Genomic DNA, 18,409 nt, shown 5'->3' on the forward strand with positions numbered 1-18,409 from the left:
GCATGAAACAGGGCACTCAAAGCTGGTGCACTGGGACAACCCAGAGGGATGGGATGGGGATAGAGGTGAGAGAGGGTTTGGAACGGGGGAACACATGTACCCCTATGACTGATTCATGTCAATGTATGGCAAAAAACCACCACAATATTGTAAGGTAATTAGCTTCCAATTAAAATTAATTAATTAATTTTTTAAAAAGATCCCATACTACATTTTATATTGAGAAAATAATCTGTGGGCTTAAATAACAGTAAGAGGATGAATTGTATTCTATTAAAAAATAAGTAATTTTTCCATTTGATCTTTGGAAGACCTCTAAGAAACAATAAAAGGTCATGGAATAGCAATCCTTACACACGTTCCTGGTGGCTCAGTCAGTAAAGAATCTGTCTGCAATGCAGGAGACCCAGGTTTGATCCCTGGATCAGGAAGATCCCCTGGAGGAGTAAATGGCAACCTACTCCAGTATTCTTGCCTGGAGAATTCCATGGACAGAGCAGCCTGGCGGGCTACAGTCCATGGGGTCAGACATGACTGAGCTACTACACCACCACCACCACATACACTTAGAACTGTTCAACAAAGCTTAAAAACTGTAATTGGATCTGATGATATATCAATAGTTAAGAAGTTTCAGTCAAATAGTGAATAAAAAGAGTATTTGCAAGACCCATTCCATTCTCCCTTAAACCTGATAAGGTCTAGATGTGGATGTTTAATGAAACTAACCTCTAATAGATGTTTTTCTTTTGTTACCTTTAAGATCATACTGCATTTCAAAGGGGTATACAGATTCGAAGAGCTGTAAAATGTTAGGAAATTTGTTAAATGGAGTGCAAAGAGGCTTATAACTATTAAATAATTGTGTTTCTTTGGGCTGAGTAAGTCTAGAAACCAGGGTGTAGTGGGAAGAGCAGCAGACTGAATCAGAGCCTCAGAGATGACCTGCTTTTTCTGACTATTACCTCTCTTAATGTTTGCATCTTCAGTTGAAATAATAAAATCCTGCCATTAGATTTGTTGTGAGTATTTAATGAAGTACTAGGGACTGTTGACCCGAAAGACTGGAACTCTTAATCATCCTTGCCTCTCCTGTGTCTAGAAATACCTTGCATTTATTAAATACATTATACAAATGAATAGAGCATATTAAGCATGTTTACACATTCATAGTAAAAACTTAAAAATTGTTACAAAGTCATTGTGTTTGTGCTCAGTACATTTGTATTAAGTGCGTTTATAGGCTTAAGGTATTTTTTCCCTCCTTTTATCTTTAAAAGCCTTCAGTGAAAGAAGACTCCTTCAACACAGGCTCATTGTTTTATCAAATCAAGGAAAAAGCAATAATCTAGAACTTAATATTTAAAATTGTGGATATACACTCACTTAGCCTCATCTGTAATTATTAAAATACCAGGCAGTAGCAAATCAGCTTATCATTGTGTTTGTTCTAAATTGACTGGCTACTAAATGGTTCATAATTTCAGAAATTTTTGTTGTTGTGCCATAAATTTTATGGAGTAAAATCTCTTTGTGTATTCTTTGAGCTTTGGTAATCCAAAATATTAGTGTGGATTTTCTCTTAATGTCAATAAAAATTTAATGTTTTTGCCCATATTTTTCCTCCTCGTTTAACTTATCTCTTACAAATCTCCTGAGAAATTGACTTGCATAATTTCTTAAACTGTTAGTCTCTTTGCCATTTTAAGATAGCCTTCATTTCCTAAAATAAGAAACCAAGGCTCTTGAGAAAAGTCCTGAAGAGACCAGTTCAAAAGTTACAGGCCTTTCCCCTTTGCCAAAGGGGAAAGAGATCTAACTGGGGTTTACACATGTAAGTTGTTCAATTCACCAGTTGGTTTGGTCAGAGTCATTGCTGTGTTCTGGTTCTGACTATAAATTAGGCAAATGCTTGTTCCAGCACCATTCAGGTTTCCCTGTGAAGTCACTTAAGCCCTCTGACAGAGAAACTAGTAGCTCAGGCTGGATGACTGTCAGTTTGATCCATGATTTACCCTTTTGGGGTATTGGCCGGAGCTTGGACTGTAATAAATACTTCCTTAGCCTCAGTACATGCTCTGTATGTAGGTGAGACTCTCCTTCCTTCATTGTTTGACTCCCTCAGTAATTGACAGATTCACTAAAGGTAAGCATTATATTTAATCTTTGGATGACATTGAGGTAAAAATAGCACAAAGGAAGTTTCTGAATTGGGGGTGAGGCTAGATTGCATAATGATCAAGGTTTTCTTGTAATTCTTCAAATTCTGTACTTTAGTTATATACCAGCAAGTATGCTGTGCTATGCTTAGTTACCGTCATGTCCAACTCTGCAACCCCATGGACTGTAGCCTGCCAGGCTCCTCTGTCCATGGGGATTTTCCAGGCAACAATACTGGAGTGGGTTACCATGCCTTCCTCCAGGGGATCTTCCTAACCCAGGGATTGAACCCAGGTCTCCCGAATTGCAGGTGGATTGTTTACCGTCTGAGTCACCAGGGAAGCCCAAGAATACCGGCAGAGCAAGTATTACTACTATAGTACTTTTGTATAGTGCAGCACCATGGACTGACTTTCTGTCACTTGTCTCATGGAGTCCATTCTGTTGTCTATTCCCTTAGATTTTTATTAACAACGAGTGGCAGAACTCAGAGAGTGGGAGAGTGTTCCCTGTCTATAATCCAGCCACAGGAGAACAGGTGTGTGAAGTTCAAGAAGCAGACAAGGTATGTTCATCTGAGAAGAAAAATTGCTATGAAATAACTACCTTCAGACAGCAGAACACTAAATTTATGCTCTCCAGACATCACCACTAATGTTCATTTATCACCTTTGTGTGTGTGTGTGTGTGTGTGTGTGTGTGAAAGCAAATGTTTCTTCCTTTATTATATCATTGTCTCTCTTCCTGTCTAACAGGCAGACATAGACAAAGCAGTGCAGGCAGCCCGCCTGGCTTTCTCTCTGGGTTCAGTGTGGAGAAGGATGGATGCTTCAGAAAGAGGCCGTCTGTTGGATAAGCTTGCAGACTTGGTGGAACGAGATAGGGCAGTCCTTGCAGTAAGTAACCTAAGAAAACTTTGTCTTTACTGCCAAATTTACCATTCATTGAAATTTAGATTCCTCAGTTTTTCTGAAAGCATGATATGAAGCAGATCTGGGGAACAAGTGAGTTCAGTTAGTTCAGTCGCTCAGTTGTGTCTGACTCTGCGACCCCATTAATTGCAGCAGGCCAGGCCTCCCTGTCCATCACAAACTCCCGGAGTTTTCTCAGACTCATGCCCATCGAGTCGGTGATGTCATCCAGTGAAGGAGTACATAATAACTCATGAAAAGGGAGAGAGGTTTGGCTTTTGGGGACGAGCTGAATGTCTCTTCTTACTGAATTTTGAAGAACAAAACCATAGCTTCCCATGACTGGTATGGATCTTGCTGCTTTCCTTGTCCCTCTCCCTCCCACCCTCAAGAAAAAGAACAAAACCAGTCCAGCAGTGGGAAAGTGACCATGCTGCCTACAGGAAGCCAAACCACTCATTGGTTTTTTGGCATTCAGAAGAGTTTTACCTCTCCAGTGTGAGCCCTTCTTGACCAAAGAGAATCCTTCAGAAGCAGAAGGTGTGATGCAGACCTCTCATACAGCTCTGCTCCCTTTGTTCTTTGGTCACTTTCTAGAGTTAATAGAAAGGAGAGACGGGAGACAGCAACTATCTTTTGCTACAGAGATCATTTTCTCACATAAGGGACATTCCCTTTCCTACTGGTTTGTTGTTGATGCTGTTTTAAAAATAGAAGTCAGTTTCTTAGAGAATACAAACTCTTTTGGATACTGGAACCATTTTGGAATGCCTGTAGTCTCCACCTGCATGACCCATAGTTGATCATTTAATATTGAGGGCATCCTTGTCGAGTCAGTGCATTAAGGCCGTGAATACTACGGTCTCCCCTCTGCTTGGAAAGTCATGTCACTGTTGGGTTTCCTTTGGGGGAGGGGAGCATCAATCCCTTCGGCATTGTCCCTTCTACCACCACTCTCCCCTCTTCCATCCCCCTCATGGATCTATTTCTAGTGTGGAAACAAAAATGGATGCTTTATGGAGATGGTTTGGAACTCCTGCTGTGCATAACATATATTTGTCCATAAAAGCATTTTCTGGTTTGGTACTTCAAGGAATGCTATTTCCAATGAGATGTTTCTACATATTGGGAAAAGGTGTTTCATGGAAATTCATAAGACACTTAGCATATTAAAGACTGACAAGCCCTACTCAGTATGTCTCAACCCTGTTGGAGTCTCAACACTAATTTTCTGGCTAACCTGTCAATATCATACAAAACAATTCTTTGGACTACCTTGGGGAATGCTGGTCTGTATGCTGTCTCTTTACTGGATTGTGATTTCTTTGAGAGTGTAAAGTGTGTTTTACTCCTTTTGTTGTGATCCAAGTATAGTTCTTGGCACATAAATAGTGTGATGGGGGCACATTGATGGTCTGTAAGTATCTATTTCAGTTAAATCCATACAATATTCATAACATTAGATTAGCAGTACTTACTAGATGAAGATGTGGTTCATTTCTGCAGTTATCTTTTCATGTCATAAAATTCAAATGCCATCCTTTCTCTGACATGTCTCACTGTGGTCAAGTCCTTTTTCTTATCACACTTAAATGAGAGTCCTACTTTTAAACACTCCTAAGCAATGTGACGAATGAGTTTTATTAAGAGGTAGCCTCTTGAATAAAGGGAAGCTCCTGACCAGAATACTGAAGTTAATATTGCATCTAGGTAAACACAATTGAGAATAAACCCAGGGTTGGCAACTCTCAGGTGATCAACAGCTCATAGGGATGGACCACTTAGGTGGCCTAGAATCTGATGAATGACTCTACTTTAGTCTGTGTAGTGTCGATCTTGGCTGTATGCCCTCTGTGTGGAGAATATATTCATCTCACAGACCTATAAATATTCTAAAAAGAACTGGGAAATACCTTGTTTTGCTAATATACAGTGACTAGGTCACATAATATTTTTAAATGAGTTCCATCTTATACACATAGAACGTGAATAAATTACACTGTAAATATTATTTTTATGTCATTGAATGGAGAGTATCTCAATTTTAGTTTTGTTAGTACTCAGATAATTTTAGTGCCAGTATATATTGTAAAATGTCCTTGAGGAAGAGGACATGAGATTGCAAACATATGTTTTTATTTATATTATTTGTTAAATATGTAAAAACCTCTACTATTTCTCAAGTCAAAATACTCTTCTCATTCCAGTGAATTCTTCTTAAATTCTTTACATTACAGACTTATCCTATTTAGGAATGTGTCATTAAAATACTAACATCTATAATCTAAAACTGTTTAATAACTCTAACTCTATTTTTATTAAATGGACTGAGTACTTCACTCTTAATAGATAATGGTTGTTAAGCTAAATATTTACAGAAAACCAGCCCTCATGTTGTTGCAGTATGAGCTTCCCTAGAGGAGATCTTGTTTATTTGGTGGTAATAAATAAACTCGCTCTGCACCGTGGCCATTCCATTTCTCAGCAGGGGTCTTGGCAGCTGTGGAGAACGTTTTATATTCTCATCAAGTGCATAAAAGCCCATGCCTCTGCTCCTCTTTATGGATTCAGATTACTGATGTAGACTCTGAAAAATCCCCGCACAGCTCTGATCATTAATATAACAGAAGCTGGTTGACAAGCAGAACACTTTCTTTATCACCAGTAGTGTTTATGTATTGGAATAGTGGTTACTGGAAACACACACCCAAGCACAAGAACATGCACATACATACTCATGGTGGAAACTTTTACTGGAAACTAAACTCAACAAACAGTGCTCAAATCTTTTCATTTAGGAAATCAGAGTTGACCAGGTATGCGTCATTATTCAGATTCATTTGTATTCTTTCCAAGCCTTTTTTTGTTTGCTGCAGCAATCACTTAGTGTATCACTGGAAAGTTCTCTCTGTTTCTTTTCCCACAGACCATGGAATCCCTCAATGGTGGCAAACCGTTCCTGCAAGCATTTTATGTCGATTTGCAAGGAGTCATCAAAACTCTTCGGTATTATGCAGGCTGGGCTGATAAAATTCACGGGATGACCATTCCTGTAGGTATGTGAGACTGAGTACGCTGAAAAGGGAAACGTGAGACCTCAGCAGAAACACAATGTCACCACCAAACACAGTCAGTGGTCAGGTGGGGTGCAGGTCTGAGCTCACTCTTACAGCACCTTGAACTGAACAAAGGACAAAACAGATTTTGTCGCTGCTTTTGACGGTGTCCCTATTTCAGTATGTAGCCAGTCCACACATAAGTGCAGAGAAAGCCACATCAGTATGTCAGTCAGCTAAGGAACAAGTGTGTATCAGCTACAAAGTTCCTTGCACTGTGCTAGCTTAGGTGCTGGAGGTGGGACAGCACTGGGTGTGGGAAAGCCAGGGAAAACTCTGAGAAGATTAAGACTTGGCCCTTGGTCTTCTGAAACCCAAGATCTTCTTGTTTGGAAGGAAATCCTCTAAAATGTTAACAGTTGTTTTCTGTTAGTGGTGAGCTTATGGATTGTTTATTATTTCTTTTTCATATTTCTCTATATTTTCTGTATTTCCTATAAAGACCATGAACTACTTTTACCATCTGTAAAAACAACCACCATCCTGACACATTGTCTTTTAAAATCCAGTTTTGGAGACAAAACCAGTAAGACAAAATAAAGATCTCTACAGGAGAGTTACAATTAGGTGCTAAGCCACGCAACTTGGCCTGTCAGTGCTGTGGCCCTTAAAGCAATGGGAAGGCATCCAAACTAAGTCAGTGGAAAGGTCTCCATCTGAGCATGAATACAAGCCCGCCTGGCTTCTCTGTCCACAGGGATCCTCCAGGCAAGAATACTGGAGCAGGTTGCCATTTCCTTCTCCGGGGGACCTTTCTGACCCAGGGATGGAACCTGCGTCTCTTACATCTCCTGCATTGTCAGGCAGGTTCTTTACCACTGGTGCCACCTGGGAAGCCCAAGCCTGAGTACTGTGCTGTAGTAACATGGAATAGAGTGCCTTCACAGCAGCCCCAAGGGTAGGCACTGTTATTACCAGAGGAGAAAACGGAGGCCTAGAAACGGTAAATTGTCCTCCTGATTGACCCAGCAGATAAACTGTAGAGTCAAAACTTTGACGTTAGAGCCTGGTGAATCACTTCACTAGAGAATCTGTTTTAGAAACTGAGAGGAAGAGAGATCGTGGCGGGAAAGGGGCCATCTGGAGGAGATATGAGGATATTGGCAGTGGTGAACAGGTATACAGAAAGAAAACACATGTGTTGGAGCGGCTCCTGATGCTGCTAAGGAGTGTCCCATGTACTCTACCTGTGTCTTTGGAGAAGAGCCAGCTTTCCATGTGCACACTGCGGAGAGTGATGCTGGGGACCTTACAGTGCCCAGTGTGGGCCTTCCTCGATGGAGGAGGATTGGTGTCCCAGAAAAGGAACCCAATGGCTGAGAGTGTAGCTGGCTTAGAGCAGTGCCTCTCAAACCTGAATGTGCATATGTATTCAAGTGCAGGTCTAGGATGGGGTCTGAGAATCTGTGTTCCTAACGAGCTGCCAGGCGACGCCTGTGCTGCTGGTTCTCTGCCTCAAGTAGTGAGGAGTCACAGTGACAAAGAAGAGAGACAGGACTTCAAAGGACTATTTTAAAATGATCTCCATGAATGATGGTGACATGTGGAATGCTGGTTTTAGAAAATGGGTTTCTGGTTATAGAGACTCTTCCCTGCCATTCAGAAGTTTCCCAAGTTCAGACTCAGAAGGATGGAGAAGATAAAGGAATGTCAGAATCTGAGTTTAGTCCTGGCTCTCAGATATTACAGACAACTGTTCTTTGTCGGATTTGTAGTATTGAAGAGCGCCTAAGTGAGACAGAGTAATAGTTTGGTATATGCATACTTGTGGGAGGGCCTAGGAATTAAAACCTTTGTTAAGAACAGGACATGCATCAGCCTTTTTAGGCTGACCTCTGCTGTTTCAATGCAGAAAGAAAGTTATCAGGATCAAAGGCCCCAGTTTCTTTTGCATCCCACCCCACCTGCCATTTCACTGTTTTGGATATTTCAACATCTTTTCAAATGATATAAAGAGATCTTAGAAATAAAGTGAAATTGAAGATTGTTTGAATACATAAATACCTACTTGGCCTAGCAATGTCTTGGTTTTCTTTTGCCTCCTTAGGATAGAAGTCCTTGATTGATTAGATAAAGATTTGTTGGAATTTTTGATCGTAATTGATACTTTACTATAACTTTATCTGGCAGTAGAGGTGGTTCATTTATAAGCCTCACTGTTTTCATCTGATGCTGTTTAGAGATTCTGAGTTAGAAATACAGGGCTTAGAAAAGGCATTCAAAGTAGTCTCTCCTACTTTTACTCATAAACTGGCATCCAGCCTGTGAAGGAAAAAAAGGAGGAATTCTGTAAAATGCTAAGTAATTTTTGTTTCCCTGATTTCCCCTAATGTGCATTTAGAGGGATACTAGGATGAAGAACTCTCCAGGGATTCAGGTCGTTAGGCAGAGGTCCTGGGAAGCTGTGGGTCTGGGACATAAAATCTTTCATTGTGGTGCCTCAGGCAGGTGAAGGAAGGAGGAAGACAGACATGAACTTGGCCACTTTCCTTTCTGTTCCAGTTTTAGATACATTTTGGCATGCCTATAGGCTACTGAATGTTCATCTCACAACCCCTTTGACTAGTTCAGTGCTTAGGGAATCTGGTTGGCTAAACCAGGGGGTCATAGTAGAAGACCAGGGAAAGGGAGGGTCATTATTATTCACTTATTTATTCTCAAATTTGTTCAATCAATCCATCTGTGCTTTATTGTCATTTGCAAATTTATAATTTAGTATCAGCTTGATTTTTGTCTCAGTGTTCTTGGCTTTTTTCAGTGAAATCTGGACCATAAGAGAGCTGTTAGCCTTTAACCATGAGGTCTTTATATACGTTTCCATGTGCCAAGTTTCTGCTTCAGCTGTGTCCAACTGTTCACGACCCTGTGGACTATAGCCTGCTAGGCTTCTCTGTCCATGGGATTCTCCAGGCAAGAATACTGGAGTGGGTTGTCATTTCCTCCTCCAGGGAATCTTCCCAACCCAGGGATTGAATCCAGGTCTCCTGAGGCTCCTGCACTGCAGGCAGATTCTTCACTGCTGAGTCACATTTTCCTGTGAAACAGCCTAATTTTGTTTGAAATTATAAATATAAAGAAATAATTTATGTTTGAGGATGTAAAAGGTCTTCTGCATACAGGATCTGTGTGATTCTATGTGTGACCTTGTGAAACAAGTCCCTTTTTAAAAGGTCAGTCCAGTCACTCAGTCGTGTCTGACTCTTTGCAACCCCATGAATCACAGAACACCAGACCTTCCTGTCCATCACCAACTCCTGGAGTTTACTCAAACTCATGTCCATCGAGTCGGTGATGCCATCCAGCCATCTCATCCTCTTTCGTCCCCTTCTCCTCCTGCCCTCAATCCCTCCCAGCATCAGGGTCTTTTCCAGTGAGTCAACTCTTCGCATGAGGTGGCCAAAGTATTGGAGTTTCAGCTTCAGCATTAGTCCTTCCAATGAACACCCAGGACTGATCTCCTTTAGGATGGACTGGTTGAATCTCCTTGCAGTCCAAGGGACTCTCAAGAGTCTTCTCCAACACCACAGTTCAAAAGCATCAATTTTTCGGCGCTCAGCTTTCTTCACAATCCAACTCTCCCATCCATACATGACCACTAGAAAAACCATAGCCTTGACTAGATGAACCTTTGTTGACAAGTTAATGTCTCTGCTTTTTAATATGCTATCTAGGTTGGTCATAACTTTTCTTCCAAGGAGTAAGCGTCTTTTAACTTCATGCCTGCAGTCACCGTTTGCAGTGATTTTGGAGCCCCCAAAAATAAAGTCAGCCATTGTTTCCCCATCTATTTCCCATGAAGTGATGGGACCAGATGCCATGATCTTAATTTTCTGAATGTTGAGCTTTAAGCCAACTTTTTCACTCTCCTCTTTCACTTTCATCAAGAGACTTTTTAATTCCTCTTCGCTTTCTGCCATAATGGTGGTGTCATCTGCATATCTGAGGTTATTAATATTTCTCCCGGCAATCTTGATTCCAGCTTGTGCTTCTTCCAGCCCAGTGTCTCTCATGATGTACCCTGCATGTAAGTTAAATAAGCAGGGTGACAATATACAGCCTTGACATACTCCTTTTCCTATTTGGAATCAGTCTGTTGTTCCATATCCAGTTCTAATTGTTGCTTCCTGACCTGCATAGAGGTTTCTCAAGAGGCAGGTCAGGTGGTCTGGTATGCCCTTCTCTTTCAGACTTTTCCACGGTTTATTGTGATCCACACAGTCAAAGGCTTTGGCATAGTCAATAAAGCAGAAATAGATATTTTTCTGAAACTCTCTTGCTTTTTTGATGATCCATTGGATGTTGGCAATTTGATCTCTGGTTTCTCTGTCTTTTCTAAAACCAGCTTGAACATCTGGAAGTTCACGGTTCACGTACTGGTGAATCCTGGCTTGGAGAATTTTGAGCATTACTTAACTAGCGTGTGAGATGAGTGCAATTGTGCAATAGTTTGAGTATTCTTTGGGATTGCCTTTCTTTGGGATTGGATTGTACACATTTTGCAGGTAAGAAAATGAGACAGCAAGGGTTTAGTGTCTTGAACAAGGTCACATGTGAGTAAGTGGCAGGCCTGAGATTCAAACCCAGGTCTCTCTGCCTGAGCCATTGTAGACCCTCTGGTAGAGACCTATCAGCAGAGTGGGAAAAGGAAGAGGCTAGTCAACCTGGTGAAGTCTTTAACCCTCTGCACATTTTTAGATTAACATTAACCGTTGTTCCTAGAGGAAATACAAGGGTAGAAAGCAGTCATAAAAATAAATCTGAAAGTTTTTTTAAAAATATATGACTACTTAGTTACATTGAGTCATACTCCATGGTTCATCCAACTTAGTATCCCTAACACTGAAGGATAAGACCCAGAAAGAGTGCGAAGAATTATGCTGTTGTCTCTTGGACTCCTTCTCATTTAGGAAGGCTGGGCATTCTGCCTCATAATGGGAAGAGCTCTTCCTCTATCTGTTCTGCCATGCATCAACCTCAGTCTCTCAGGCATCCCCTCATTCATACGTTCATTCAGCAGATTTTTTTAAGCACCTGTGTTAAACACTGGGATTACTAAGGTAAACAGGGAAGATGCCCATAGAATAGTAAGGAAAACAAGCAGGTAGACAACCGAGTGCAAAACAGGGTGGCTTGTTCACATATGGACGTACAGAGTTCAGTGGGTACTCTATAGGAAAGGCATATCACTCAGCATTAAGGCTTCCTGGAGAAGGAAGTGAGATACACAGTTGATAGCTGTACAAGGGCTGATAAGTGAAGATGTAGACAGGGTGATCCCCAGCAGTGCTAACGGTCTGTGCAGAGTATGGAGGGAGCAGAGTACTGTGTGCTAGTGTAGCCAGTTTTAGCAGACACTGGGGCCCTGGGCCTGGGGAAACTGCTACGAGTTTTTTTCCATAGTAATGGTGAGTCGCTGAATTATTTTAAGTAAATGAGTGTCTTGATCAAAATTGGTTTTAGAAAGAGACTTTGATGACATAATGGATAATCAGTTGCAGAGAGCAAGTATATACTTTTCCCCCTCCCTCGGAAGGGTAGCCTCCCTCTGGAACATCTGGGAGGAGGAGAAAAGGGTTACAGCATGACCACTGCTGAGCCTCCACTGGACAGCCATGTCTCCCTCTGAACTGAGAGATTCCCTGATCCCTCTCTGTTACATCCCCACCAAGGCCCACAGTTGGATGTTTTCACAGAATCATGCAGTATTAGTTTGACTCACAATGGTCTTAATATTCTTGTCTTTACAACATTATCTATAATTTCTGGCCATGGTACTCAATGGAACCGTTCTTTCTGACCATAAATCCTATGCTTTGACCCTTCTGCTATAACATCTGCTAATTATGATGATAAATAATAATCATTATTATGATTTATTGTACACTTTCGTTGTGCCTATTATAGTATCTCTAATCTCATAGCAGCCCTCCAGGGGAAGTGGTTTTATCTCCATTTTGATCATTTTTAACCTGTGCCAAAATTCTCTGCTCCTCCAATGGCCACAAAATCCTTGCGCTGGAGGAAGGAACAAAGATTATCTTTAGTTCACTGAGGGAGAAGTCGAGGTTTTGGTTTACATTACTTATGATTTTTCTCTGTAACAGTGTTGATTTGTTTTGTGATATGTAAGCAGAGAAAATGTAGTTCATGCTTTAGCTAAATTCTGACATAAAAATTACTTTATGATACATTAGTATATCAAAAGGTTAAAGAGCTACACAGGCCACCTGTAATTATTTATCCAATTTGCCTTCTTTCAGTTTTACCTGTTAAATTAAAGGATAGGCTAAAAATGTGCAGAAATTGTCTTGAATCCTAAGGTTTTGCCTTCAACAACTTGATCTGATTTAATGTTTTCAACAGAGAATCCATATGGTGAGATCTTGTTCAATCAATAAGAATGAGGAGCTATTTGCTCTACCCACCTAAGCAGAACCCAGGGCAGATAGAAAGAAATAAAGTGTCTGACTCTTTGCCACCCCATGGAATTCTCCAGGACAAAATACTGGAGTGGGTAGCCTTTCCCTTCTCCAGGGGATCTTCCCAACCCAGGGATGGAACCCAGGTCTCCGCATTGCAGACAAATTCTTTACCAGCTGAGCTATCAGGGAAACCCAAAGCAGGTAGAGTTACCTGAACTGGTGGTGACAGATCATGGAGTCTGCTTCACATGTAACCTCTTTGAGAGGCAGGTTGAAGAAAACTCAGGGATCCCTAAGGTCATGCTCCTCATTTCTCAGACAAAGAAACTAAGATCCAGAGAAGTAAAGTAGCTTTTTTTCCAAGATCACATAATGTGTAGTGATAGAGCTAAGATATGTTCATAATCAGCTTAGAAGCATGTAGGTAAACTTCTGAGATGCTACCACTTGACACCTGAGGGGAATAGTGTCATCTCCACTGTATGTTATTGTAGAATCTCCAGTGTCTGTATAGGTATCTGTGGAGTTTATCATTACAGCTGTGAAATGTTCAGTGAGATCTGCTCAGTCTAGAATACATAGAAATCTGCTAGAGGACAAAATGAACTAGTTCAGTGTAGTTGGTCTAATTGTTCATTACTGGGGTCACCAAAAGATCATTGCTAGTCCCTTGAAAGGTAATTCTGTACGCAAATTAGAGATTGGAAGATGGCCATCCATTCATTGAATTGTTCAACAGATTTTAATGCTATTAAATAAACTCATATTTAGTGTTACCAGGTATATAAAAATTATAGCAGTTCTTGAAATGCTCTTAGTATTGTAGTTGGGAGCCATTTCTTGAGGTCCATATTTAAATTTCTCCTCAATTTCTGGCACATTTCAGATTCTTCTGATTTCATTTACCATACATATTACCTAATCATATTCTAGTTTATGTATAGATTGTGTCAATGCCTGATATTCTTATGAGAATAATAATTTTGTTCAATTTTTTTTCAAGCAGCTATAAAATCTGCTTTAAGGAGTAATGTTTATCCTAAAGGAATAATCCACATAATTGTTCTAATTAAGTAATTTCTATCTTTCCTGTGTAATTTGATGTCAGTCAGTCAGTTCAGTCACTTCGTCATGTCTGACTCTGCGATCCCATGGACTGCAGCATGCCAGGCTTCCCTGTCCATCCAACTCCCAGGGCTTGCTCAAACTCATGTCCATTAAATAACATAGAACAGTGACTCACCATTCACAAATATGGAAGAAGTTTTTCTGTTACTCATCCCTAGGGACAAAGACTCTTAGTTTAACTCTGAACTAAGAAATGGCTTAATCTATACATGCTCGGTAAAATTTGATCCATAGTTCAACTAAATTCATGATAAAGCTTTTAATTGTAATTCTTCATCAAGATATATAACACTGAGGTATAAAAACACATCAGAAAAGTTGTCTCTGGGTGTGTCTTAAACTCCTTCTAAGAACAGTAGTTTTTACTTTCTTGAATGAAATGGAAAAGAGGCTGAGAGATAAAAAGTCCTAAACATGAGATTTAGTATTTCTGTCTTGGTGTCTCATCTCTTCTTTAGTTTTCTCCACCATGGTTGTGTGCTAACTTGCTGGCTTAGAATATGGTATTCAGAACATTTATTTGCTATTTTCATCGAATACAGTCCGTTATTGCTGAGTCTGAGCTCTCTTGGATGCCTTATATTTGGTAAGAAGACCTAAGATGATTGTAGCCTAAAGTGGAGTATATGAATTTGCATGGAGATTTTTCCCTCTGTCAAGCTGATGTGCTTTATAGTGCAAAGCTAGAGAAATGATGGAAACAATCTTTTTAGTCATCTTACCATATTTAAGTAGTGCCACAGCAAAAAGACTAAAGGTGTTTCAGATGGTAAAGAATCTGCCTGCAAACCAGGAGACCCAGATTCTAATCCTGGGTCAAGATTCCCTGGAGAAGGGAATGGCTGTCTACTCCAATATTCTTGCCTGGAGAATTCCATGGACAAAGGAGCTTGACAGGCTATAAGTCCATGAGGCTATAGTCCATGTCCGTGAGGACATGACTGAGCAACTAACCCTTTCACTTTGGGCTTCCCAGGTGGCTCAGTGGTTAAAAAAAAAAATCTGCCTGCCAGTGCAGGAGATGCAGGAGATGTGGGTTCGATCCCTGGGTTGGGAAGATCTCCTGAAGAAGGAAATGGCAACTGTCTCCAGTATTCTTGCCTGGGAAATCCCATGGATAGAGAAACCTGGTGGGCTATGGTCCATGGAGTCACAAAGAGTCAGACACAACTGAGTGACTGAACGCATTAACATAAAAGATGGGAAATGGGCTGTGATTTTTCTTCTGGGCAGAGAGGAGTACTCATACGTCGTCTTAGGTACAGAAGAGAGGGAGGGAGAAGTAACACTGCCGCCACTGGAGTCCACTTACCCCAGATGCAGAGCGGCGCTCAGCCTTAGACTCCCCAACCCGAGAGGAAGCCTGTGCTCTGTAGCATTCCCTTCATTGCCTGAGATACAGGAGTCTGTGTGAATTCTCTGTCCACACACCACATCCTTGAAGAATCGTCTTCACCCTTTCTCCCCCCCGTCTGCATTCCTTGACATTACACTCTGATTCTGTGGTTTGTGATATCCACCTAAATCCAAACCTTATTCACAGAAGAGCCTTTGGTATGTTTCTAAGGAAAGTGAACTTGAAGTCTGATGACCCAGTTTCAAGTTCAGGAAGCACAACTTAACCAATGATACTACTTTAGACTTAACCTTTCTGTGGCATATTTTCACTGATTATAAATTTCAAATAATAATACTTGCCTTAATTTTTCCGTACATTGTTTTGGGCATGAAATGAGGCAAGAATACGAAAATATTTTGTAAAAGTTATATCTGTTTTTGTTTTTATTTTTGTAATTTAAAAGTGTTAAAAACATTGCTTAGATTCTTCTACACTTCAGATTCCTTTCAGGCAAATTAGTAGTTACCAGAGAGGCCAAAAGTAAATAGAAATGAAGTCAACAACTATAGATCATCACAATACCTGGGGACTTCCCTTAATCCACTTGGTTCCTCTGAACCTGGGTACTTGGAGTATGGTCTGTGGATCAGAAGCATTGGTGTAACCTGAGAGCTTGTAGGAATTCAGACTGTTGGGTTCCACCCTAGACTTACAGGTTCAGAATCTGCATTTTAATAACTCCAGATGCTTTGTGTACACATTTAAATTTGAGAAGCACAATGTGGCATATTATGTGGCATGATGATGAAAATCAAAACCACAATGAGGTATCACCTCACCCTGGTCAGAATGGCTATCGTCAAAAAAGTCTATAAAAGTAAATCCTGGAGAGACTGTAACGAAAAGGGAACCCTCCTACACTATTGTGGGAATATAAATTGGTGCAAGCAGAATAAGAACAGTATGGAGGTTCCACAAAAAACTAAAAACAGAGTTGTCATATGATCCAGCAAGTCCACTCCTGGGCATATATCTGGAAAAAACTCTTAACTCAAAAATCATACGTCTGATGTTCATAGCAGCACTATTTAAAATAGCCAAGACATGGAAGCAACCTAAATGTCCCTTGATGGATGAGTGGATAAAGAAGATCTGTGTGTGTGAGTGTGTGTGTGTGTGTATACACATAATGGAATATTATTACTCAGCCATATAAAGAGTGAAATAATGTCATTTGCACTAACATGGATGAACTTAGAAATTATCATACTAAGAGTATTAAGTTGGACAAAAACAAATATCATATGGTATCACTAATATGTGGAATCTTTAAAAGATGATAAAAAATGAACTTATTTACTGAATAGACTCACAGACGTGGAAAACAACTTACACTTACTAAAGTGAGAAGGTAAGGGAGGGATAAATTTGGCATTTTGGATTAACAGATACAGACTACTATATATAAAACAAATAAACAACAAGGACCTACTGTATAGCACGAGGAACTGTATTTAATATCTTATAATAAATGCAGAAAGGCAAAATGGTTGTCTCAGGAGGCCTTTCAAGTAGCTGAGAAAAGAGAAGTGAAAGAAAGGCAAAGAAGAAAAGGAAAGATATACCCATCTGCATGCAGAGTTCTAGAGAATAGCAAGGAGAAATAAGAAAGCCTTCTTCCTAAGTGACCAATGCAAAGAAATAGAGGAAAACAATAGAATGGGAAAGACTAGAGATCTCTTCAAGAAAATTAGAGATTCCAAGGGAACATTTCATGCAAAGATGGGCTCAATAAAGGACAGAAATTGTATAGACGTAACAGAAGCAGAAGATATTAAGAAGAGGTGGCAATAATACACAGAAGAACTGTACAAAAAAGATCTTCTTGTCCTAGATAATCACGATGGTGTGATCACTCACCTAGAGCCAGACATCCTGGAATGTGGAGTCAAGTGGGCCCTAGGAAGCATCACTACAAACAGGGTTAGTGGAGGTGATGAAATTCCAGTTGAGCTATTTCAAATCCTAAAAGATGATGCTGTGAAAGTGCTTCACTCAATATGCCAGCAAATTTGGAAAACTCAGCAGTGGCCACAGGATTGGAGAAGGTCAAGTTAATACTTGAATCTATCACTTTACCCATATTACAGCATTTATTTGGGGAGAATTTCCTTGCAAATGTTACTCTGATCACTTTTTTTTTTTTTTTTGCTCCCCATGAAAAATCTTCCCAGGGAGAAGAAACAGACATCACATCTATATCTTCTAAGGGAAAAATGTGAAACGTTAAAAAGTATTAATAGGAAAAAAAACTTTTCAGAGATTTATAAATTGAAGAAGGGTGGTAACTGGCACTATTGTAAAGAAAGATATCTATGAAAATTCTTGAATTGTCTGCATACAAAGCTGAGATAGTTAACTTGATTTTTAAAATGTTACTTAGACTTCTTATTGTCCTCCTGTGGGTGGTTTCCATATTTGGGCTATTTTTTGTTGTTTTAGTGGAGATACATTCTGAAATCATTTCTTTCCTACAGTCACTGAGTTTACCTACTTCCTAAAGTCTTTAATTTAAAGTATATACATCAAACAAAATTAGGAGACAAGTAGCAGACTAGGGGAGAACTTTGCATATACACATGACAAAGGCTTAATGTCCTTAGTATATACAGAGTTCTCTAAATGACGGAAAAAGAAGAATAAACCGGTAGAAAACTGGGAGAGGCTATAAACCTGAAGAAAAAAATTTTAATGGCTATTAAACATGAAAACATATTCAATCCATATATCATCAAGCACAAATCAAAACAAGTTGTCATTTTCTTTCATGTTGACCAAAATTAAAATGTTTGAAAAACCCCAGTGTTAAAGGATAGGGAGGAAAAAAACATGTTGAAATTATGAACTGAATAATTTTTCTGAAGGGTGATTTGGCAGTATTTATCAAAATGTGAAATGCATGTACACTCTGACCGTGAAATTTCACCAATATGCAGAGATATAAAATAGTGTTACAGCATTATTTGTAATAGCTTGCACTGAAAGCGGTCTCTATGGCCCCTCAGGAAAGTTTAACAGCAGTACCATTATTTATTGAGCCAGTGGCAAAACGTTCAGCAGCTTAAAAAGTGTGTTAGATTTATATGGGAAAAAAGTGGGAAAAACCAAAGTGTAGAAGCCTGTGTATAATATAGACCCATTTGTATTCTTTTGAAAAAGAGGATAAAAGGATGCTAATGTATGTGGGGGGGGAAGTTCTTTGAAAAGATGTGCCAGCAACAGATAGCTGTTAATTCTGGGAAGAATTAACATCTCCTCCTGTCCACACTCTTA

General features: G+C 39.9%; 1 protein-coding gene across 1 annotated transcript in view; it reads left to right on the forward strand.

The window, feature by feature from the left end:
• Positions 1-18,409, forward strand: part of ALDH1A2 (aldehyde dehydrogenase 1 family member A2) — a 104,663-nt gene that overhangs the window by 43,683 nt on the left and 42,571 nt on the right. The window contains exons 2-4 of the mRNA XM_065940493.1: positions 2,621-2,725; positions 2,916-3,056; positions 5,998-6,127. Of these exons, the coding sequence (XP_065796565.1) occupies positions 2,621-2,725; positions 2,916-3,056; positions 5,998-6,127 (376 nt within the window). The remainder of the gene's footprint in view (positions 1-2,620; positions 2,726-2,915; positions 3,057-5,997; positions 6,128-18,409) is intronic.

Source organism: Muntiacus reevesi, chromosome 7 (assembly GCF_963930625.1).
Source record: "Muntiacus reevesi chromosome 7, mMunRee1.1, whole genome shotgun sequence".
Lineage (NCBI taxonomy): Eukaryota > Metazoa > Chordata > Mammalia > Artiodactyla > Cervidae > Muntiacus > Muntiacus reevesi.